The sequence below is a fragment of the Lissotriton helveticus genome, chromosome 1_1, assembly GCF_964261635.1.
Source record: "Lissotriton helveticus chromosome 1_1, aLisHel1.1, whole genome shotgun sequence".
Taxonomy (NCBI): domain Eukaryota; kingdom Metazoa; phylum Chordata; class Amphibia; order Caudata; family Salamandridae; genus Lissotriton; species Lissotriton helveticus.
In genome coordinates this window covers 561,120,126-561,146,124 of record NC_136057.1, presented here as the reverse complement: position 1 = coordinate 561,146,124, position 25,999 = coordinate 561,120,126, and the positions used below count along the sequence as shown (strand labels likewise).

Below are 25,999 nucleotides of genomic sequence, written 5' to 3'. Positions count from 1 at the left end.
GGGAGAGGGATATGCCCCTGACCCAATCCTGGTTCGTTAGCCACCACTGCAGTTGTTGTGCAGTTCCCTCCGAGATCTGGACATAGACTGAAAGATTTCCCGGATGCTATGCCCACTGGAACTTCAGGTCCCACTGCAGAGCCTGATATGCCATCTGGCATGATCCACCAGCAGGATGCAGGAGTCCATGAAGCCCAGCAGCCTCAGCGTTGTTCTCACCAACATTTGGAATAGAGGCTGAAACATTGGTATCATAGCACGGGAGGATAGGCCTGAAACTGCACTGTGTCAAGAGTAGCTCAGATGAAAGGGAGCAAATGAGAGGGAGTAAGGTGTGACTTCGGCACCTTGATAGATAACCCCTGCGAATGCAGGAGGTACATCGTAGTCCGGAGGTGTGAGGCGACAGCCTGGGCGAGCCCGCCTTCAACCGCCAGTCATCGAGATAGGGGAAGACTGAAGCCCTGATCTGCGCAGATGAGCTGCGAGCACCGCCATTACATTCGTGAACACCTGAGGGGCTCTGGTAAGGTCGAAGGGGAGCACGGTTAACTGAAAAAGCTTGTGGCCTACCTTGAACCCTAATGTCTGCGGGCTGGCAGGACGGGGATGTAAAACTTGGAGTCCTGCAAGTCCAACGCCACCATCCAGTCTCCAGGGTCGAGGGCAGATAGAACCTAAGCCAATGTTAGCATTTTGAACTTCTCCTTCCGGAGGAAGCGGCTGAGGGTCCTGAAGTCCAGGATAGGACGCAGGCCTTTGTCTTTCTTGGGCATTAGAATGTAGTGGGAATAGCAACTACAACCTACTTCTGGCAGAGAGACCCTCTCCACATCCTCTTTGGCCAAGAGAGCCGAGACTTCCTGGCAGAGAAGCTCCATATGATCCCTCGACATGTGATCAAACGAAGGAGACATGGAGGAGGAGTAGTCTCGAAGGGGAAGGAGTAGCACATTCGGACTATCTGCAAAGCCCACCTGTCTGACGTGCTGGATTGCCAGTGGGGGAGGTGATGGCGAATCCTGCCACCCACTTGCCACTGATGGGCCTGAAAAGTCAGACTAGGAGGGTTTGGAGGCTGCTCCTGTAGTAGGAAAGTGTGGACTGGCCCGCCGGTTCCCAAACCTGGGTCGCTGGGTCCCACGTCTGCATCCACACAGAGGCTGGTAAGCTTGCATGGGCTAGACGTGGTGGGGTGCCCCTATCTACCATTAAAGAGGTGAAAAGCAGACTGTGGTGGACAGGAGGAAGCAGCAAGGCCTAAGCATCAGCCTGAGAATCCTTGAAGCGCTCCAGGGCCGAGCCTCCCTTGTCATCAAAAAGGCAACAGCCAAAGGACATGCCCAGCAAGTTCGCTTGAACATCCCCAGAAAAGCCAGAAATCCTCAATCAGGCGTGGTGCCACAGGGCTACTGGCGTGGAAATCGTTCTGTCCAGTGAGTCGGTGGAATCCTGTCCACATCGGATCGTGAATTTGGCTGTGTCTCTCCCACCCGCCACTGCCTGAGAGAGAATGGCCCAGGCCTCCTCCGGGCTTGGAGGTAGCACCTGTGCAACCGAATCCCAGACTGCATGGGTGTAACGGCCCAAGAGGCACGCAATATTCACGGACCGCAGTGCTAATCTGGAGGAAACGAACATGAGGTTCCCAATATGATTCGGTTTCTTGGATTCCCTGTCCGGGGGTGCAGAAGGGAATGCGTCCTTGGAAGAAGAAGCTTTGGTGAGGAAACGTGGGATCTCCCGGAGCCAGGCGGTGGTGGCGGGCAATTGTCCATGCCACAGGAGCCCCTGTGCTGGGCTTGGACAAGTGCCCAGCAGGACGTCTGTGAGAGCTTCACTGAAGGGCTTCAGAGGAAGTTGTCGTGGGTTGAAACACCTGTCAGGAGGTTAGTCGTGACTGCCACTGTAGGAAGCTCCAGGCCCAGGGCCTCGGCTGCCCAATGCACCACCACGGCATAAGATGCTCCCTCCTCCATAGCCAAGGTAGGGGGAGAAAGCATGCCAAGGTCTGGGGAGGTGTCCAGACCACTGGCGTCACCCAATTCCTCCCTCTCGTCCAGTTCGTCCAGCTAGTCTGTCAAAGCGTCCAGTGACCCATCCCAGTTCTCATCGCCACCATCAGGGTGATAGGGAACACCTGGGATGAACAAGGGAACAAAAGTACTCTCCGGCGTTGGATTAGACATCAGTCCAGCTCCGGGTCCATCTCGAGGATGAGGGCGGGGAGAGCATTGGCTGGGGGCACAGCCGGCGACGGGAGCTCTGTCGCTGGGATCGGCTCTGGGGAAGGTCGAGTAAGGTTGACCAGCGTCGATGCAGGCCTGTGGGCATGGGGCCCGAAGGCACACCAACAGATTCAGGCTGCCCAAAGATACGGTGAAGGGATTTGTAGAACATACAAAGCTGGGCAGGGGACGCGCCGGCTTCCGGAAAAGGAGGGAGGAGCGGAGTCGTCCCTCAATCAAGCACCAGAGATGGAGCCTTAGAGCGACGACACTCCAGATCCCGCGTCACATCAGCTGACCGACGGGGAGAAGGCAAACAGTGACGGTGCTTCTTCGACTTCTTGTGCTTCAACTTACCCGAAGAGTGCGAAGACTTGGACGAGGCACCAGAGCCACATGAGGTGCGGGTCCGTCATGGACATCAGCTTCTGACAGGAGTCCCAAGGCTTGAAGCCGGTCCGACGATGGGACATCCCTCTTGCACCAGGAGTTAATAGACTTGTAAAAATAGGTCGACAAAAGTCAAAAAATGCTTAGCCAAAAAATGACCAAGGGGCAAGCTCACTCCGGATCTGCACGAGGATGGCGCGGAAAAAGAAAGAACTGACGTCAGCGCGTAGGGGCGCATCTATGTAGGTGCCGCGACGTCATCCTGGTGACCACTAAGCTGAACGCGGAATCGACCGACGCCACCTACCAACGCTTAGGGGCACTGCTGAGGAAAAAATTCTCCGGATCCAGTCTGACACCTGGGTGTAATTCTAAGGTACGGAATCTATAACTAATAGTCTCTTTCAGATGAGGGTGGATGTATGTCTCTATATGGTATTTCTATAGCATGAACCTAGCCAAAAGTGAAGAGGAAGCTGGGTTGCGGATAATTAATGCACTGTGATGTAGTGTTCTTCGAGGAGGTGAGTTTTCAACATTATGCTAAACTGGAGCAATGGTTGGGCAGTCCTGTTGGATGCGGGGATAGGGATACCGATCCTAGGTGCAGTGATGGAAAAGGCCTGCTGTCTTATTTTTCCTGTTTTACACTCATGCAGGCTGATGGTTCCCTGGCTGCAGGTATGCAGAGATCCACAAGAGATCTTGAGCTTGTCTGCAAGATAAGTGGGAGTGCTGGTTGTGATAGCTTAGCAAATGATGCAGTTGGTTTTGAAGATGGTGCACGATGGCAAGGGGTGGCATTAGGGTTTCATTAAGATGCAGGTGATGTAATCGTATTTCTTCAGGTCCAGGATGAAACATCCCCAAGCATGTAAAATACTCCTAAGGGGTGGCTGTGTAGAGTCTAGGAGTCTATGGAGTAGGGTATTGCCACCATCCAGATGTAAGTGCATGAGGGTTTTATTAACAGTTCTGTAGATGCTTTCTGGAAGACACGGTTTGACTTATTTTACAAGACAGAGCTAGCACCGTGCTGTCTGTTTTTTGGCAGCGTGTTCCTTGCGAGAAATTGGTGTTCACAGTAAATCTAAGTGTCTTGGCACAGGGTGAACATTGGGGTTGGAAACGGTCTAGTTTCAGTAATTGAGCCAGGATTGTCTTGTATGTTGTTTGTTGTTCTAGGCAAATAACAGGAATTCTGCCTTAGTTCAGGTAAGCACTGGACATCTAGGTCTGTATGATCTGCAAGCAGACTTGAACGTGTTGGATGCCTGAAGCAGAGAAGGCTTTTGAGTAGAGTTGTGTACCATCAGCATATTGGTGAATTTGATGCTGTAATCTGTGACTAGAGCACAAAACGTCTCAATATATAGGTTAAAGATGTCAGGAGGCACTATGGAGCCACGAGGACTCCACATGTGAGAGGGATGTTGTGAGAACTGAATGTGCCCCTGTGAATGAACTGAGTCAGTTAGCTGAGGGTTCCAGCAATATTAGGAGGTAGGAGCCATCCTCATCCGTGATCAAGAGGGTATATCTACAATGTGTAAGGTTACGTTCTCTGTGCTGCAGCGTGATCTGAAGCCAAACTGATAAGTCATGTAAGAGATGGTTAGCAGTGATGTGGTCTTGCAGAATAACACAGACTGCGTTTTCAACGATCTTGGCTATGAATGTCAGGGGAGTGATAAGACAGTAGGTGGCAAAGTCATCAGGGGTTCTTTAAGAGTGGGAGGATCTGGCCTGTCTTGAGAGCGTCTGGGTAAACATCTCGCATGAGGGATACATTTAAAATGCAAAGTGGGGGTAAGAGATCATCTCCAGGGAGAGCTTTGTTGAATGACAACGGTAGGACATCATCTTCATAAGAAGGGGATTTGAGGTAGTGGAGTATGTCAGTGAGATCTGGGAGGGACCAAGCTTTGAAGGCTGGCCAATGCAATTTTCTACAGGAAGGGGTGGGCTAAGAATTGAAGAAAGATTGGTATTACTTAGTGCTATCAGATCTTTTGTATTCTTTCAAAGGAGTTGTTGATGGCATTGCACTTTTCTGTGAAGTGAGGAACAGGTGGGTCCAGCAGGAGGCTGATACAGTGCTTGATTTTCACCACTCCACTTCTTTTGGTGGCTTCATTGATGATGTTGGCATAGTACTTTGCTTTGGCTGATGTGATGAGCTGTGTTGGGTGAAAGGACATCAATATCATGAGATCCTGGGACGTTTTTCCCCATCCATTTCTTTCCCGTCTGTGGATGGGTAGTTTATTATCATCAGAGTCTTTACAGTACAGGGGTGCTAAAGTCTTTAGCTTGCACTTGAGTTTTGTAATTGGGACATAGATGTTCACATAGCTTTCCAAAAGGATGGTGACATTGGGCATGGAGTTGATAGGGTGAGAGATGAGTTCAAGCATTAGGTTGTCTATGGAGAAGTCTTTGAATGTTATGAAGGTGGATCTTCTCTTTTGTGTTGATTAGGGTTTGTTGGTAGGATGCTGAACATGGAGATAGGAATGGTGAAGTGGTCGGTCCAGCCTAGGGGTAAGGGTGTTTTGCATCTATAAGACGAGGAAGTGGTCTTTACACTGTGTTAGTTTTATGGTATGTACACCTTTGAGTGTATTGTTTTTATTATTTTTGTTTTTAGCTTGTATTGCCTGGGAGGTTTAAGTCCACCAAGAGAGTGGTTCGGGAATATCAGATGGTCTAGGTGGTGAGGAGATATGAGAATTCACCAACAAAGTCCTTGCTCTACCTTCTGCTTAGGAGGCCGGAAGAGGAGATGAAAAATAGCAGCCTGAGATTCAGAGAGGGGGAAAGGGCAAGTCAGCAGTTCCTTGGGGTTGATTTTCACTTGCCTGCCTGCCTAAAGTGCAGGAGCAATAGGACTATGAATGACAGCGATGCGTTCCATTCTTATACGTGCGGTCCACATGATGGATGCTGTAGTATGTGGGAAGAAGCAATACAAGGATGTGCAAAGATGTGGGAGATAAACATATTCCTGTAATGAAGAGGGAGTCCAGCTTGTGATACGTGATGAGGTCTGCAATGTCTGATGTATTGGGTACCGTAGACAAAGCGCTTATGAACAGGAGTTGAAATGTGTGTAATTTGAGTGTGTGTATTAGTTAGTGGGATGTGTACAAGGTTGAGTGTACATGTTGTGTGAAAGCTATGCGAATGTTTGGGTCCTCTATATCTAGGTGCGATTTTGAAGACTGGATTAATGGGGTGCTGGGCTATGCACAATTTATCTTACCTTATCAATGGGGTTGTTGGATGCGTTAAGGAAGGCACACTCGAATGATGGACCACATTTATTACTAGGGGCTCATGACTGATTCTCAAGGACAGATTATTTTTGTCAATCCCATATTACGGTGGGTAGGTTTAGAAATGTGAAGTAGTTGTTGAGAGGCATGTCAGCTCATTCTCCAATGTGAAGAGTGCTGAAAACAATGAAGGTGCGCAGAACAGAAAGGTCAAAGTAAGACATCTGGGAATTGAAAGATTCAAAAACGAGTTATGGGCTAAGTGGATCCCATTGAACAATATGTTGTGGGAAACCTTGGATGGAAGCTATGCTGTGGGAAGAGTACACATTGTTTGCTTGGAGCCATAGCATGCCAAGAATTGCGCTGAAAAGGAGAGAGATCAGGTAGGTTTGAAGGAATGTAGGGGGGAAACTGCCGAGAGTGGAAAATTACTATAGGGAGTGAGTGAATTTGTGTGTGGGGCCCTGATAATCAACCACCAAGTGAGTCGTCATGTACCGGAGCTAAGAAAACGCGTCATAAAAAAATGCATAGTGAGGTGTGGGCAACTTAATTACTCAAAAAAATTGTAGGAAATGGATAGCATGACTTAGCAGGAAGGAAGATAAATCGATGGGACAGTTACAAGATCTTAATGGGAAGGTGACAAGGGGGACATGGCCCATTCCTTTTTGATTTAGTTTCAATTTTTTGAAACTGCAGACGTAGAGATGATCTGGAATCATTGGCTGAGGAACTGGCTTCATATTGATGGTGGATTGTTGGGTATGAACTTGAAGTATGATGTTGGGAAGGAGATAACCCAGCATCAAGTTGGGAATGTATGTGGCCCAAATGGTATACTGGTAGTGTTTTCAGGATCTGCGGTGCTCGTGAAATGGGCAGTGGCATCAGAGGCCAGAAGCCATGCTGTGGAGAGGTGGACTTATGTGCCTGGCTGGTATGAATCAGTGACGGGAAGAGATGCCGGTGCCGATTTGGTGTAAACTGGGTCATCATGAGCAGCAAGGAGGCAACACACAGAAGAGAAGAGGCCAGGCAATCGGAGTAAAGTCCATGACCTACTAGACTGGGTCATGGTGAGTCCTAGCATGGTTGCATGCAGGGTGGAAGTTATGCCACAAAGTGCACTTAGTAAAGTCTATGGACCTCACATGCAAAAGGGATATAGTGAGTGTTACTTTAGGAAATAAGGAGCTTAAATTAAGCCTCTTCGCAGATTATATTTGGAGCCCATATAAATCCTGACAATTTTACTGGATAAGTTAGAGGTTTCTGGAGACATGTTTTACTTCAAAATTAACACTTTGAAGTCTGAAATGTTAGATTGAAATATGACGGCAGAGGAGAAGGCTGGCGCACCATATAACATGAGTCACCCCTAGTTTAGGATTCCCATCAAAAGTCTTGTATGGATCAATATTCTCATTTGGTAGTCCTTATCGGGTATTGTGTCTCTTGATCATTGAGACCAGCATACCCAGATAGCCAGTTCGGGGTAGCGACCCACAATCACTCGGTACTACCACATGATGTTGATACGATGGGAAGTGCAGTGCAAAAGCAAAAAGTGGTGATTAAAAAAGGATAGGGAACTTAACATAAACCAGTTTTAATAAACGTTAGCCCCTTCCCCTTTAAAAACAAGAACAGTATAACATCATCAACGCAGTCCACACAAATAGCTGCGAGGAGACCAACATGTTTCAGCCCCAATGGGAAAAGATCCCCAGGCTTTCGTCAGGGTCTCTGTTCTAAGGATATGCTACTGCTTATGAGTGAATAAAGTGTGAAAAAATTATACAAAAAACACACAAGTGAAAAACCAGTAAAGGATATTATTTTCCTTCAACTGTATCAACTCCTCTCTTCGGCACCTGGTCGATTTGGTACCAGGGTGTCTGGGGAGTGGACCTCACCTCTTCCTGGACCTGGCTCAGGATATGTGAGACCCCGCTCTGTCCGTCGTTGTCTCAGGATGTGAGACTGAGCCAGGTCCAGGAAGAGGTGAGGTCCACTCCCCGGACACCCTGGTACCAAATCGACCAGGTGCCGAAGAGGTTGGTCTCCTCGCAGCTATTTGTGTGGACTGCGTTGATGATGTTATACTGTTCTTGTTTTTAAAGGGGAAGGGGCTAACGTTTATTAAAACTGGTTTATGTTATGTTCCCTATCCTTTTTTAATCACCACTTTTTGCTTTTGCACTGCACTTCCCATCGTATCAACATCATGTGGTAGTACCGAGTGATTGTGGGTCGCTACCCCGAACTGGCTATCTGGGTATGCTGGTCTCAATGATCAAGAGACACAATACCCGATAAGGACAACCAAATGAGAATATTGATCCATACAAGACTTTTGATGGGAATCCTAAACTAGGGGTCACTCACGTTTACTGGTGCTTCACTGTTGGTGGTATGGTTTGTTGGATTTGCTGTGTTTGTCCTCATGTACAATTGACATGATTACAAAAGCATGGAATCATACTTGGATTTCTAATCAGACCCCTAAGTTTGTTGTTTATTAGCTTGTTTCTGTGGGGGATAATACTTAGGCTTGGTCTTTAAACGTCCCTCTAGCCCTGCAATACCGTGTGGTTTTTTCGCACCATATAACATACCAAAAGCAATATGACTGCATGTACACACTGACCGTTTTCTGTGCAAGTGAATCAAGGTGTGGTTTGATCCCTACTTGAGGTAGAAAAAACAGCTCTAGAGATGGTCAAAAATGTATGGGCTTCCCAATTATTTTACCTGCCATGAAAGATTTTTTGAGTCCCTTCACCTTATGGCGGGTGTGGTTGGCTTCAAGAGATAGTAGAAACTAATGCAGTTGTAGGAAATGAAGTATGCTACTAGAGTAACCCAAATAAAAAATAATTAATTCACTGCTACATCATTATGCCAATAACTGAAACGTTTGCAGAGCTGACAATTCCATTCCCCATATATCATAATCCATATTACTTGCATTCAGAAAGGACAAAAGACACAATTGATAGACAACCTTATACCTGCAATAGGAAAGAACACAATTTTAGATGCCAGAAGCTGGAATCTCAAACAAATTCGAAGAAATGTTTTTTTTTTTAAAGAAAGACAACAAAAAAGCAGCTCTCTTTTGGAAAAGTCACAAGAACAAGGGATAATAATGGAAGGATTCAGTTATCAGATGCACCAAAAAACCACTAATGAAGCCTACTTATGCAATACAAATTATGCATGAATAGTCAAGATTGTTTTATTCAATCTTGCCTTCAGAAGAACAATCAAACCCTCCAGCATTTAGCAAAAAAAAAAAGAAATTGCTAAATCAATTTAGAAAAAGACTAAATAGATCAGCAGGTAGGAGTGAAATTATGCCAGTGTGAATGTCCTAATAAGCGGTCAGCTCCCACCAAGCAAAGCAAACAGCTTTTCTTGTTTACGGGTGGGGGGGTCCACCCGACCCCCTGCCCTTCCAATATGTAAAGAAAGCCCCAGGCAGGTGGTGGTCCCTGGGGTTCTACGGGCCTGTGCACCCCCTCTTTTATTTTTATTTTTTATAAAATGCCCCAGGGACCTAGTCCACCTGGGGGCTCTAATGAAAACAAGCAGGGGAGCCCACACATTACTTTTTCCCCACGGGTTGGTGGCTCTGTTGCGTTCCCGCTACAAAATTCCTTTTTTTTTTAAGTGCATAATGGCCCTGTCTGCGTCGCAGGGAGACCACAGGGACCTAGTTAGGGATCAGGCTATTCCTACCCTGTGCTTTTCTTTAACGTTTTTTCTGGGACCCAGCGGAAACATAGCCCCAAGACGGATGCCAACACTTCCTGGTTTAAGTGTTATTAGCCATTCAGATTTGAGCATGGGGACTGTCGGATCCTCGGAGGATCTGTGTTGTGTCCCTTTATATCTAAATTTGGATTTCCTTTAATATCTCAAAAACTACTTAACGGATGTACCCCATTTCGCAAAAAGGTCGCTTTGTGAACCAACAGCTACCTTTCTGCCAAATTTGGTGTAATTCCGTTCAGCAGTTCGGGCTGTAGTCGTGTCTAAAATCCCTATGGGCATTTGCATGGGTAAAACGAGTTTTGGGACTCCCCCCTAATCCTGGGCCCCCTATGGATGGATCACCTCAAGACGTTTACGACAGCAGCTGAAGTGAGCGCTGTACTAATTTTTAAAACTTTACGAGGATTCATCAAACAGCGCCAAGGTTATTGGCAAAACAAACAAGCATTTGCAATGCATAGGTCTCGCATTATTAACGTTTGAGCTATTGGCATTGGTAAACAATGCAACACCAATGGCTCAAACTTTAATAATGCGAGACCTATTGCATTGCAAATGCTTGATTTAAATGTGAATACAATGTTAATGTGGGTTAAAGAGCGACTGTGCGAATTAAGTTGACGAAAGCCTGCAGTTTTGGAGTTCTTCACAAACACTGCCATGTAATGCAGTATTGCATTACTTCACACCTCACCACTTGCTTCTGTTGTGCTATGGCTGTATGTCATGTGTGCATTTGTTAAATATTCACTGCCATTATGTCGGAGTGAAATTAAAAAATACACAAACAGGAAAAAAAAGCCAAACACGGGTACCAAATGTAGAGAGGGCTTTTAGCCAGCGTCGCTCTGTCCAGCACATCAGACTTACCATCACAAAAACGCACACAGTACGAACACAAGCAGCACACATTCCAACCTTGATGTCATGTTTACTCCCAGCAAACTGCAGTTATCAGGAGCATAGATAGTGTTTTTGCACCACACCTCAAGCTTCGGAAATGTACATCCAGGCTAAGCGCATCGACAATTTCAACCAAGCTGCTAGAAACAATTTTTTTTTCTTTTTATTTTTAAACTGAAATGCTGGAGCATTAATCCCAGATATTCGAGATAAACAGCCACTGAATAACCCTATTCCATTCAAAATCGCTGCCTGTAAATGAAATTTTAAGTGGTTATCATAGTGATCTGGCCCTCCTGGACATATCTTGCAGTGCTACAGAAGAGTTTATCGAGGTCTACACTTCCCTTCTTAATAAATGGTGCATCAGGTATGTGGACCAACCAGAGACGCCAACTGACATTATGAAAGAGGCGCCTACTTGAGGCAGGCTTCCCGGACACTAAATGCCAATGTAGCTTCCAAGTAAGTTGTGATATGTTTATTTTTTTTATCCTAAACAGAGCTACAATAAGTAACCTGCAACTCCATTTAAAATTGAGCCTTTTGCGGTGCATGCTAATCACCTGATCCAGGCAAGCAACTAATAAGTGAGCCAGAGCTAACTTTGAGGGACAGTGGCACGTGGTTTACCCGCTCTCTCCTATTCGTCATGCAAAAGCACTTACACAACAGTCATACCGAGAAGAATTAGACACAAGATGAGACAGACAGCTTTGTGGTTGTACACAAAGAAAAAACATGGATTGAGGACTTAAAAGCTCTTATGGAAGAGCATTCCAGAGCCTCACCCCTTTACTAAAACCAGCAGTAAGAGTGTGAGGTTCACAGGCAGCGTAAAAGGCAAGAGTGGCAACCCAGCAGGCAGCCACGAACACCCACCCGAATTAAATGGATAGGAGGTAGAAAGACCCTAGTGCGGGGGCACACCAGAGCTCAATGGCAAGGGCACCAGGCGTGGCGCTCACCTATGTCGTGAGGGTCAGAGCAGCAGCCAGGGCCAAGAAAGACCCAAACAAGAGCCCAGGAGAGGAGCAAGGCCCGTTACGATCACCACCTCACGGAGATTCGCACTAATCAGCTCGGCGGTCAGGCTTGTGTAGCCAGAGAGTGCCGGGCAGCACAGATGCAGGACTGGTCAGGAATAATACCCAACAGCCAAGCCACGACAGGCAAGGGCAGTAGGAGGTACTTCCTACACTGATGCACCCCTCCTCGTCCAGGATGCGTCATTGTAGTAGCTCCAGCAAGCAGGGTGCTCCGGAAAGCTACAGCGGGTGGGGCTGGTGATCCAACACGCTCCGTCTCAGCCCACCTTAGTCCTGTGTCAGCTGAGGCGTTATAGCAGGTAGAGTGGCACCCAGTGGGGATCAGCAACAAGGCTTGGTGGTCGGCATAGACGTTCCAAGCTGGACTTTCTGGACTGGCTAGAGTGGGTGGGCGGGTGACACAACAAGCTCCAAGAGACCCCAGCCTTGTCTGGTAGAGGCCTAGGCAGTGCAGCAAGTGGCATGGCAACCAAGATGGGGGTCTGCACAGGACCCTGTGGCCGGGGTGGGTGCAAATCCTGCTCATCCCAAACTGCCTTAGAAACGGGCGAGCATAGAAGAAGGGGGTACTTCGCCCTCGTCTGGAACGCGGGAGGCAAGGAGGAGGGGGGTCGCCTCCAGTGCCGGAGAGAAAGCAGCGTTTAGCCGTCACAACCCCGGAAGAGAGCAATACCAGGGTCGGTCGGAGGGAAGAGGACGATATCTCCACCAAAGAAAGATCGAGGTCCGAGGTCGTCATGATGAAGGATCGTCTGTCATTGGATACTCAGTCATGGGGCCATGGGAGGGGGCGGGGACAACAGAAGGGGGTCAGGAGCATGTTGAACACGGACAACGGGAGGAGGGGCAGGAGCAATGGGAATGTGCACAACAGGAGGGGGCGGGAGCAAAGTGAAACAACAGGAAATTCAATAAAGAAGAAGCGCGAGCACGCGCCACTGTAAGGCATGTGCTTCTATTATCGCGCCCGTGTGTGCACGCTAATAGAAACCACGTGACTGCCTATTGGTGTCTATTACGTGCAGCAAGCGCCTAATAGACACCAATATGCCGTGGGCGGAGCAACGCGCCCGCCTTTGGCCAATTGCGTGAAGTCTTTTATAAAAAGACGCACGCAAAGGCCAATGGGTTAGCACTTAACAAAAAAGCACACGCACAAGCGTTTTACAGTCCAAAGTGACTGCTGAAACCCCCTTTTTCGATTACAAAATGCCTCGCTGAGAGAGAGAGAGAGAGAGAGAGAGAGAGAGAGAGAGAGAGAGAGAGAGAGAGAGAGAGAGAGAGAGAGAGAGATAAATAAATAAAATACACACACACAAGGTACCAGACTTGGAGTTATGAATAGTAAATCTAAAAGTACTCTGAATACATACCTTAACAATATAGTGGGAGTACATATTCTGCACTTAATTTTGTTGCAGGTAGATATTAAAAACTCAGCATTGTGGCAGACAATTCTCCTTCCAACGGCCGAACACAATAGCAATTCTGTGATTCCAATCATTCAGTACTTACATGTCTTCTGGAGTCCAATGAAGAAGAAGTTTGACCTTTCCAGTGTCTTCCTTCCTTTTTGCCATTACCTGAAAAAATTAGAAACATACTAGAAACTCAGACTACGAATATAATGTGTATTCCTAGTACACACGACTTCACATTGTCTGTGAAATACAACACTTCCACCTGTTTCCAGAATCACGTTACGAAGCAATTTAAATAGCCAGTGCATTGTTATTACAAGGTCAAAAAGCATTTGTGTACCAACAGTCATAACTTTATATTCCTGTGAACTCCGTAGATGCAATTAAACAGAAAAGCAGGAAGGAATGTTACAAAAAACAAGTTATAAGTTAGTAACACTTTGGCACATTAATTGAACATGGCGAAAAACAACCTAACCAATATTGTCTGTAAATTCATCCACAAGTAGAGCAAGTGTCATTAAAGACCAATAAACAATGTCAAAGGCAATAATTTTGGGTTTACTGTGTTAACACATGGTGTGCAAGCATATTAAAGACGGACATGAAACTTCACTTCACCTTATTATAATCCAATGTTTAATTCGATTTCAAAAAAACATCGCCGAAGTTGCTTTTATTATACTACTACTTTAGTTTCTATGACACAAACCGAAAATAAGCAAGCACTATAATGGAGGCTCTTTTGACACCCAAACATTTTGGTGATACAAAAACAAATGAGACAGTATTAAAGGTGAGAACGCTTTCAGTATAGACCCCCTTTAATTTATGGAAGAAAAAAATTACGCTTGGTGTGGGTTGTGCTTAAGGGAGGTCCCTGGGTGGGAAGGGGGTTGAGAGGAAGTGGGGTAAGTTGGGGGACAAGGGCCTCAAAGGGAAGGGACGTGATACTAGAGCAGGAACAAGCAGCGCAGACGGCATGGTGGGAGTAGCAGGAGAAATACACAATAGAGTGGCAAGTAGAGGTAACGAAGAAAGCACAGGAACAGCAGAGCCCTAGGAGAGTGGTGAGCGGAAGGAAGGGCGCACAGGAAAGAAGGGCGCGGGTAAGGGACACAGAGTCAGACACACTGAAGGAAGCCAGGAGGAAAAGACAGAGAGGAATGTATAATCCCTCATATTGTTCAATGCAAGCACTGATGGTGAAAGGGTACAACCAAACACCATAAAGCATTAGGTGAGAGATGTATACTCCAGTGGGATGAGCCACGCAGTGTCTGAAACAATCTAAAGTCAATGTACAGGACAGGGGTGTAACCCGATTTCAGAGATGCCTGGTGCTGGTCTCTTGAATCACACATTCTGTGAGAAAGCAAATCAAAGAGTAAATCTTATCTACCTACAGCAGCTGAAAAGAATGAAACGGATAAGCGGCAAAGTGTAATGTTACAGTGAAATCATTGGTTCCTAATGGCTTTTTTACTGAGCGCCTTTTTCTTTCAAGCTCCTTCAAATATGTGAGTTCAGGATGCCTATGGAGCAAGGCTGGTTTTAGGGTTGTGCTGTGTGTTCAGCAGCTTTCAGGCAACAATACAAATGTCAAGATAACTCTGGTGATTAATGTTCCTGCTGGAGAGAGAAGGATAATTGTCTAGTGGCAGTTTTGAGTTATAATAAAGTAGTGCAGAGGGTTAATATGCCTCCTACACCATGCAAATCACAGAACTGTATTTATCTGGATAGTTCAGTGGGGTACTGCTTTTGTCACAGAGATCCATAAGTTACATTCGTAAATATACACAGTGACCTATGAATTGTTATCAAAGAGCTGCTTGCAAACTGCATGGTATAGGTTTTTTTCCCTGCCTTTCAAGAGCCTAATGTTGCTAAAAAGGGTTTCTTATGGTGGAAATAGAGTCTTATTAGTAAAGCTAACCCCTAACTACTGGGCCCAATCCTGACCTCTGGGGATTAAGTGCCTAGGAAACAAAATTCATTAGTACAGTAGTTAAGTGGCATTGCATGTGATTGCTGGGTGAGAGCTGTCATCCGAGGGCGGGGGTTATTTTGTAGTTATGTTCTTCGAAAGTTACAAATTGAAAACTTGAATACACAGATTTTTTTTTTAAGGCAATAAGTAGACATAGGTGACAGACAAGGATGTCATAGAAAATGACAGGAATGAGTTGGAGAGAAGCATAGCAAGATATAGATTTGATAATGGATGGATAGAAAGAGGACAAGGAGATGAGAGAGTTTGGGGAAGACAGAATGGAAGGATGTAGATTGAAGAGAAGAGGCACGATAAGGGAGAAGAGGAGGAAAGCGGAAAGGGAGAAAGAAAAGCAGGGAAGATAAAGAGGCGCAATGTGACCATACAACAACTTTAACAAGCATTGGCATAGCCAATAGGTCTTGCCTTTGGGACCTTGTAAGTGTTTTACTAGAGCTATTGGTTAATGTGTTTAAGCTATGTTGTGGAGTGCTTGTGACTACCTGTTTAGAGGTAAAATATTGGAATAGTTGTTGGTTAGAGGGGCCCCTACAGCTTTGGGCTCCAGTGTCACTACCCCTGCTGCACCATCTAAATAAAGCCTCTTTCAACTGCAAGGTAACTGCAATTTGACTGCCCGTTTAGTAATAAAATATAGCAATATTAGGTGTTTAGAGGAGTTCTGACAACTTTTTGTCCCGGTACCAAAGAGGAAGGGACATGCCATTGAAAGAGGGAGAAAAAAGTGGAGTATGCTTCAATAGAGAATTGTAGAATTTGCAAGAATTAGTAATAATCAGCAGAGGCAAAAGACACAGAAAATAACATTCTGAAGTACGAACTTGATCTTGACAATCAATCAAATTTCATCGATCAGGATCCCTTTCAGGGCCTGTGAATATATGATTGCTGAAAACATATTTTCATCAAGGATGGCCTGCATTTCTACACTCAGGTGGAGAATCGCATTACGCGCACAATGATTTGGCAGTCACTGTAGGCGCACCTGAGGAATCCCATACCTGGCGTTGAGTGATTGCTCTCCGCAACAAATGGTGCTTAGCAGTCTACGCAGATTTGTTATTCTTCTTCAAAACGAGAAAGGGTTGCTGCGGAGCAGACACAAAGAATGCACGCACAGCAGGCAAAGACGTCCGGATGACATTACATTGATGGGTGTAGAAAGGACTTTAGACTGCGCTTGCTTGTATTTTATTTTGTCCTTTGTCGGTCAAATTCACTCTTTTGAGCATAATAAAAGTGGCAGCAATATTGTAACCTACCTCCTTTACAACTCAGCTTTAAAGAAAAGCATCGCCGAGGCTTGGTAAAGGTTTTCACAACATGCAAAGACAAATAACATACTGCAATGGAGCTCGAAGTGGAGCGACTGAAAAAAACAAGCACGGCACGAAAGTGAAAGCGACCGCGAGACAGGCAAATGTAAACAAGCGCGGCCACGCTAATTAGAAACAGATGGCCCCTATGCACTGCTGCTCACTCTCGCAAGGTGGATGCCGTGGGAGTCAACATTTTGAGAAAAAGGTGGGACATGTAACAGCTGTTGGCCAATTGCGTGCTTTCGTTTTTAAAAGTCAAACGCAAAGGCTTATACAATTACTGCAACAAAAAAAGCCACATGCACGCGTTTCAGAAAAATTCAGACCGATTCAAAGAGGTCATCTATTTTGTTATCTATATTGATGAGGGAAAGGGTCACAGGAGAAAGCTGGCTTGCCTGATTCTAACAGGTCAATTTCTATTGCTTCACGAAGAGATGGATGGAGAATACAGGTATTGAATGTCTCATTATGGAGTTCCAGAAGGAAAGGGACCAGTTCTAGTGAGTATTTTTATAGATCTCTGAAGGGAGTCGATCACTAACTGAGGTCGAGCCATTCTTTAGGGTCTTGATCATCCCCCTTATTTCTTGCAGTGTGATGGGGCCAAAGAGGGGCTACTGTTGAGTCGTCTCCAACCAGGTGAGAGTAGCCTTATTTAAATACTCATGTATGTCTGTATTAGGGGCGTCTATTTTAGACAGGTAAAGATCAGTATAGCAATCAACAAATTATTTAAGGATGTCTTCCTGTTTGTGGACTACTCCAGTTGTGGAGGCTTCAATATGAATCATATCAGTTGATCCAAAGGTGGTCTGAGTAGGCCAGCTAGGGTGCAGCCAGGACAGTTGCCTTCTCTGTAGCGTCTGGCTGGGGCATATTTTCAAAGAAATTTGTCTCCTTGTCTGCGGACTCACAAAATCCCAGCCTTTTAGATTGAGCCACTTGTTCTTAATGTCTCCCTCCAGGTAGTGCTTTAAGGAGTCTGTGGCAATTAGAGATGCACTCACCTCTGATCAAAGCCTTGAGGGGTTCCCAGAAGGTGGCATATGTTCCCACCAAGTCATTGTTTTAAGTTAAGAAAAATGTTGTGGCCTGACAAATTTCCTCTCGAAACACCTGTTCTAATAGCGTTTCAGGGCTCAGTGTCTGTGTTGGTTTGTTAGTCGGGATGTTGAGTGCAAGTTGTACTGGAGAGTGATCAAACAACATATGTCATAGGTAGTGAATGTGATTCAGTCAGCCCACTGTATCCCATTTCCCAAGGCAGGAATTAGATGAGATGACAAGGCATGCATTGCGGAGTAATATGAATTGTCTCTAGTGGTTGGCTGTGTTTCCCGGAACATAGCTACCAAACTGCTGCCCTGCATAATTTTTATGAGTTTCCTACATGCTTGGGTGTGTCAGTCAGCTTCTGCAGTTGAACTACCTATTCTAGGGACAAGAACGGTGTTTAGGTCTCCTGCCTAGAGTATTGTACACAGGCTGGATGAGGTCAGTGCCGCTGAGATATCAGTAAGGACCGGTTCATTTTAACTGGGGCTGTACATATTCACTATTGTGATATGCTCAGCGCCGAGCAGCCCCTGGACTTTCAGATGACACATGTATGCATCACAAGCTATATTTACCTGTCGAATGGGAGCCCTCTTTTGATCATGTTCGCCACCAACAGAAGCAAAGCTGCTGCTTTCTGATGCAGAAAAATATGTTTTGTGTATCAGTAGGACGTCTATAGCATGTTGCTTAAAGTAGGCTCGCACTTTGAGGGCTTTACGATGTTCATTAAGCCCCTTACGTTCCAGGTGAGGAGATTGAGTTAAGTGGGTTTCTACAAGCAGCAGTTCATGTATGTGTGCAGTCTAAGTAGGCTGTGCTCACCGTCCCAGGGAGTATTGTGCTCAGTATGTGGTGCAGTAAGCATGGATAAGCAGTCATGTGAAATTACATTAACATCCCTTGCACTGTATCCCCATCAAGCCCCATTTTTTCAATACATTTTCCCTTTGAACTTTGTCTAAGCAGACATGGTGTAGTCATCTGCCCAGTAAGATGCCACTTGTTCGACTTTCAGTCATGGCGCTAGAGGGGCATATCGAGTGCTAACAGACCTTAGATAGTAATGTTCAGATAGAAAGTCTGCATTTGTCACTGTGTTCAGGATGGATCAGTGCCAAAGTGCAGGAGTTATTGGCCTTGTGTGACCTTTCCCACATTCAGTTCTTTCACTATTCGTAGCATTCATCCCAATTTTGGAAAAGGCCTTACGATCTCATGGACTCCATATCATTGAGTCACATCTGTCTCATGATGCGATGAAGTGCACTGACTAGTCTCAATCTGGCAGTCAGATTCACGTATATCGGTCTAAGACATCGGAGATACAGCAGATTTCTTTAGTTATGCATTATCCAGTGTAGTGAAAATGCAGGGTCTGTCAGCGTGTATAATCCGGAGTCTAGCTGGGTATAACATGGCGTACTGAACACCAAGTCCTTGTAGCTTTTTTTCAGTTGGGAGGTATTTCCTCCTGGCTTCCTGTAGAGATTAAAGCAGTGAAAAAAAAAGATCACCGTTCTGTCGAGTTGAATTGGCACTTTATTTCAGGAGAGTTGAATAGTATCCCTACCTTTGTGGTTAAGTATTTAAAATATGCAGATGACGTCACCTTATATGAATGCGACCCACAGAAAATCTGGCTCTTTTGACAGGCAGACTTGGTGCGGTTTGGGGGTTACTAAGGAATCTAGGTAAATTGACCCAAGTCAATTATCTTCCCCCTCACAAATGGTACGAAACCCTTCGTAACTGAATGCTCATTGATGTGGTCCACAGAACCAGTAAAATACCTAGGTATGTGGCTCAGCAGGGACCTGGAGGAACTCACAAGAGCCAACTAAAGCTGTAATGTCGAATGGATAGAGGATAGAATACAGATTTGGTTCAAATTGCCTTTGTCTACTATGGGCTGCATCACTGTAGCAAAAGAAATGCGCTACTTACCTGTAACTGCAGTTATCCAGTATTGGTATCTTTCATAGATTCACATGCCTGAATCATTCCCCGTCGCCGGATGGGAGTCCCCGGTACATAAATAAAGTATTGTCCCATTAGACATATAGAGTAATAGGCTAAATGCCTCACATTAGTAACATATCCAGGTCCTTTTGTAATAAGGACCAAACTCTAGAGAGCAACCAATCAGCTGGCACCACCCTCTGGAACCTTCCTGGAAGGAGCTCTAGTCCCTCAGATTTTCATAAGCACAGTGCTATATAGAGTTACAACTGAGAGTACTAGGGGACGCCGTTTTTATTGAAACTACTGCTGCTGAGGTCGGAGGGCATTCCTGACCCCAAATTATCACTCCACAACTTGCGGAACCCGCTCCGCGGGTCCCGCTGCGCTCCAGTGACACCGAGGAGCAGGACTGCTGAGCGTGAAGTGGACCAGGGCTGCGAGCGCGCGGTGCAGGACTTCTAGGACCAGAAGCCTCTGCATACCGCGCCCGCCCACCAACACCTGGCCGCTCTCCCTGTCCACCACGCCCCGCCTGCAACTCTCCAAAAGGGCTGTGCGAAGAAACCGTCGTGGGACGCCGTTTTTATTGAGACTACTGCTGCTGAGGTCGGAGGGCATTCCTGACCCCAAATTATCACTCCACAACTTGCGGAACCCGCTCCGCGGGTCCCGCTGCGCTCCAGTGACACCAGGGAGCAGGACTGCTGAGCGTGAAGTGGACCAGGGCTGCGAGCGCGTGGTGCAGGACTTCTAGGACCAGAAGCCTCTGCATACCGCGCCCGCCCACCAACACCTGGCCGCTCTCCCTGTCCACCACGCCCCGCCTACAACTCATCGGTCTATGAAAAGGAAAGCCAGCACCCGCTAGCGGGAGCGTGCGGGAGCGTCCCGGGAGAAGCCCGGGACAAGGGCGGGACCGTCTTTGGCCGTCCGGGGCCGCAGGAGGCCGGGCTGGGCCACCCTCCTAACGTTGTCTTCCCAGTCGTAAGCATTTTACTTGCTTACTTTTTTAAAATATTTTTCTTTTACCAGTTACTCTTCTTATATGTTAACAATCTGAAGACTAAAGTCACGGTTGAGTCCTTATACTAGGAAGAACACATTTTGAATAATTGTTGCTTGTTTATTGTGGTTGGTGGTAATCTTGTTTCTTGCACTTATTGCAAAATGACTTTAAGGTCAGGCAAAGAAAGGCATATCCAGGTCTCTACTACTAATGGTACTTTTACTGGGACCATCGATCAATTTTTTAAACGCTCAACTGCCATTTTGGAGAAGGAGATCGCCTTAGCTGAAAAACGCCTTTCGCTTGACATCATTACAGGCAAACGTTCTTCTCTTGGTAAAATTAGTGAGGCCGTTTCCCCTGTCCCTCCCTCCTTGTCGACCACAGATAGCCATGATGTCAACACAGAGTCACTGTTGGCAACTGCTCCTGAGATTTATACTGTGAAGACAGTGGGGACAAACCAAGAAAGTGCATATAACACTGTACACGACAACCTGCATAATGGGGGGATTATTAATGTAGATCAGGAGAGTGAGAAATCTGGTCTTTCAGATTCGCCAAACCTTAATATTAGCACTGAACTTATGGACTCCCCCTCCCAATCACAACATACACCTACCCATAATCCTGGGAAACGCAAAAGGATAGCCTCTCCAGATATAGAGGATCGAGTAGAGGATTTGGGAAACCCTATCTTATCCCCTTCACAGCTACCTGACACTAATATGGTTGTTCATCCAGAGGATTTTAATCACACAATTACCATCTCTGAAGGAATATTCTTGGCCAGGATAGAGTTGCTACTTAAATCGTTACTTTTACCACTATTCGAAAGGACCAGATTACTAAACTGTAAGATGGATTCCCTAGATAAGCTGGTGAAAGATAACATAGCGACCTCTAATAGAATCCTTGCTAGTTTAGCACCTAAGGGATTGACCCCCCCTGTCCCTACCACCACGAAGCCCACTATTATGGTTAACAATGTAGGAGGAAATAATAATAACAAATCTAAAGCGGTACAACCTACATCAAAGATCCCGCAGCATAAAAATTTTACTGTTTCCAAGAAGGCAACTACCACGGAGAATTCCTCTGGGCATAAGCCTATAAAAAATCTTCAGGCTCAGAAAAACCCTATTTCCACCAAGGGCTATGATCTTAGCTATCAGCCCAAGACCAAACCTATCCCAAAGAAACAATGTGTGAACCTCCCTCCAGAGTCAGTGCCTTACACCATCATCCTAACTGGCGTGGCCCCCCTTAGCGATGGCAAGAGGGAAACACACAAGGATCTTTACAATAAGGTCACATTTTGGCTAAATAAAAATCGCCCGCTCCCTCCCAATCTTAATCCTGAAATCCTCAATGTAAGGAGGGTGGACTGGGTAGGTTTTGGTAAGAAAGATCTTGAGGGGGATTGCGTGGTAATTAGCTTTAGAGAGCCATGGGTGGTTGATCTTATTAGTAGGGAACCAAGATTCGGAAGAGTTGGAGATGTGCAAACGCTATCGTTGCATTACTTTTATCCAGGATCATATGAAAAAAGACCCCAATCTCCGTTCCATCATTCTAGAAGGGATAGGCCTAGAGGAAGATTTCTTTTTGATACCCCGATCTACCCAATGTTCTATCCTCACCTTGCAAACCGGTTTGCCCCGCTGTCAGGTTTGGAAGGTGTGGATTGACTTGACGAAGAACCCTTAGTCACTGGGCTGCCTGGAGCTATAGCAAACCATTCCACAGACAACCTGAGAGTCCCTAGAGAAGAGATTGTCTCAGGGCCTAGGGAAATAACACAAAGGGTGGTGGCAAGGGAAATACATCCAAATTGTACACCCAGACCTTTGATCCCTGAAAAGACTGTGAATTTAATTGGCAACAAGGAAGAGAAATTAACTCACACCCTCACAGTCTTGTCGTGGAATATAGCGGGACTAAAGGGGAAAATGTCAGATGATGATTGGGGTTTGTTTATGGATTTACATGATGTAATTATTTTACAAGAAAGTTGGTCAACTGACGCCATCTATCGGGTTGGCTACCTTAATTACCATAAACCAGCATGTAAAGGTCCTAAGGGACGTCCTTCGGGAGGTTTGGTTATTTGGATAAGACAATCCCTAGCCTTCAAAATAAAAGACCTTCCCTCCATAAGCAATGACATTTTAGCCCTGAAATTATCTGGTAAAAATAATCAGGTTTTTTTCCTGATTAATATATACGCAAGAGGGCAACCAGGTGGTAAGCCCGCGAGAGTGGTAGATGACTTGGATTCTTTGTTGAACAACATTGGTAGAGAGAAATGTGTTATGGTGGCTGGAGATTTTAATTGTTCTTTTGAACCGTTTCCCAACCTTGATGACGGGGGTTATGGGGAGATTGATCAGATATGGAATATTCCCCATCTATCCATTCCTCCAGTTAAAAAAGTCACTGAGGCTGTTATGAAGTGGTTAGGCCTTTGCATTGAATGGGATTTGCGTGCGGCGAATGGCAGGACTAAATCAGACTTGCTGGGAAAGGTCACGTTTGACAATTCCCTACACTCGAGCCGCATTGACTATTTTTTGATAAGATTAGAGTACTGGAAAATATTGGAAGACATGGAAGTAGTCACAAGACCAGAAAGTGATCATAATCCTCTGGTAATAAAACTATTGATGCATGAGGGCTTTTTAATGGACTCTGCAACAAATATTGTCACAGCAGATGCTGGTCTCACGAACGATTGCAGAAGGGTAAGATGGGCTAGGTTTTTGGACAACCCCACCATTATTAATAAAGTTGCTACTGAGGTCTCAGCTGCTACAAACCTGATGGTACCCATTTTTGATGAAGGAACTTCACTTGATCAAATTGGGACGATCCATGAGTCTCTTTTTAACAATATTAAATCCCTCTTTATTGAACCTGTAAAAAGAAAGAAAAGTGTCACAGCACAAACTAATACCAAATGGTATGACAAAACTTGTCGCACTGCCCACAGCTCCCTGCTAACTGCTATTAAATCCAAATCAACTGAGGATATTAGGTTAGCAAGGGTAAATTATAGGAAAGTACTTTTAGTAGCAAAAACTAAATGGGATGAACAGCGTTGGTTAGACTTATATCAGGCTAGTACCTCATCTAACCAACAAAAATTCTGGGAGGTGGTAAAATGGGGAGGGACAGGTGATCTACACGTCCCGGTTAACTATGTCCCAGCTGAGCAATGGGTCAAGCATTATGAGGCGCAGTTCAGTGACACGGAACGGATCACCCTTAATATTAGGGAAGATGCCAGAGAACAGACTGCAGAGCCCCTACTTGATTACATCGTCTTTACTAAAACGGAAACCATTTCTGCTCTTAAACAAGTGCAGAATGGCAAAGCCCCAGGCATGGACTGCATTCCTGCAGACCTTTTTAAGTATGACCAAGCACACTGGGTCCCGTACATAACAATTTTAGCAAACGCGATAGCCAGAGGGACTAGAATCCCCATCTCCTGGAAAGGGGCCGAGATATTGCCCGTGTATAAAAAAGGAGATAGAACTGATGCGGGAAACTACCGACCCATCAGTCTTATTGATGCCCTGCAAAAGATAATAGCCAGAATGTTATTAGGGAAAATCCACACTTGGATGACAGAAGCTGACATTTTGTCTACATTGCAGGCGGGTTTTAGGGCACATATAAGCACAGTTGAACAGATATTAAGATTCGTCATGATCTTTTGGAAAACAGTGTTCCTGGGAGGTGGTACGATATTCGCTGCATTTGTGGATCTCAAATCGGCGTTCGATTTGGTCCCCAGAGGGAAGATGTGGGCAGCCCTGAGGCGGATGGGTGTTCCGACTGCACTTCTAGAACTTGCCATCAGGATGTACGAGGAGAATTTTGCCAGAGTCAGATGGGGCCGCTAGGGACAGGTCACAGATTCCTTCCCCGTGACTCGCGGAGTGAGGCAGGGCTGTGTCCTGGCCCCTACCCTATTTATACTCTTTATTAACCAAGTGGTTAAGTTCCTCTCAGATACCCCTACTGATGCCCCTTCACTAGGTGGGACTAAATTTCCCCTTTTAATATTTGCAGACGATACTCTTATACTGGCTAAAACACAGAAGGGCTTACAGGTAGCTATAAACAAATTTGTGGACTTTTGTAAGGAGAATGACCTGGAAATTAACATCAATAAAACCAAGTTCATGGTCCTTACAAAAAATAAACCACTGAGGAGCCATGTTTCTATGAATGGGTCTAGCCTGGAGCAGGTTGAAGCAATGACATATCTTGGCATCACAATAGACTATAGATTAAGATGGAAAGAGCAAATTGCGGCGTTAAGTCTGAAATTTGCTCGCTTGTCCGGCTGTCTAGTAAAAGAGCAGCGGTGTTCTCTGACCAAAAGAGTACTACCCGCTCTTAAAATTTATAGTGCTAAAATTAGCTCAGCCATCTTATACGGGGCAGACATTTGGGGTTGTGTGGACTTGGTTGTCTTAGATAGGATTCAAAATAAATTCTTTCGTTCACTAGCCAGTCTCCCTCCCTCTACACCAGTCCTACCACTTTTGATGGATATGGGGTTCCATTCCATCAAACATCAAGCCCTTTATAGGATGGTGGCGTTATGGAGACGCATTTGGTCTACCCCGGAACTTGCCTTGTTTGCTCGAGAATTACAGGAGCTTAGCTTCACTTCAAAGGCCCGGCTTCTTCACACCCACATGCCGCTCTGCCCCGCTCCGCCCCCTCCCCTGAGTCAGCACTGCAGAGAAAGCCGCCTCACGCTTTGAAGCCTGTGCATCGGCCATTATCTTTCGCCTTCCTTCTCGCAACACGAAGCGCAAGTCTTTTGTTGCTTCGAACGAGATATGCAAGTAGCCAGCCTGAACGCCTCACCCCGGATTCCTCTGTTTGTACACGCTTGATATATTTTATTCCTGCAGTATTTGTTAGGCTTCGGTGGGAGAAATGACACTCATTTCGCGTACACAAATGTTTTTTTGAATCTGAGCATATTTATACAGAAGCCCTTGTGTTGTATGGAAATGAGATTAAACGTGTATTACCACCTCCGAACCTTATTGTTTTTATTCTTTTCTATTTGCCTCGTACAACGCATTTTGCACCTTCAATACAAGAACTATCGCATATGGCTACACGTCTAGGCAGGAGGAGTACATGATTTCGAGAATGCCCTATTAAACTGCATTATTTTGGCGTATACCATAAAATCGGTGCAACTCCCACGGTCTGACTACCAGTTACAGTCCCCAGGGGGTTATTTCTCCATAAGACCCTAGTACTGTTCGTGGTCTTTGCAGTTGTGTCGCACGTGCATTCGGCTTCTGTGTACGACTCCGGCCTCAGTCTCTACCTGGGGGAGGGGGTGGGCTGGGCAGCTCGGTTCTCCTGCCTGTGAGCGTCGCACGCACTATGCTTGTCGCAGCTCTACACAATGCTTGTCGCAGCTCTACACATTTCACGCACCGGGCGCCACGTGTTTGAGTATATCTCACGCACCCTGAATCTCGTACAGGCATGGTACCGGTGTTCACCTCACACACTTTGTTTTTGAGAGTCACAC

The 25,999-nt window shown here is 45.8% G+C and overlaps 1 protein-coding gene across 3 annotated transcripts in view; it reads right to left on the bottom strand.

The window, feature by feature from the left end:
- AEBP2 (AE binding protein 2) overlaps window positions 1–25,999 on the bottom strand; it is a 634,726-nt gene that overhangs the window by 269,107 nt on the left and 339,620 nt on the right. For all 3 annotated transcript variants that reach the window (XM_078674048.1, XM_078674047.1, XM_078674049.1), the window contains exon 7: window positions 13,150–13,217. In XM_078674048.1, the coding sequence (XP_078530174.1) occupies window positions 13,150–13,217 (68 nt within the window). The remainder of the gene's footprint in view (window positions 1–13,149; window positions 13,218–25,999) is intronic.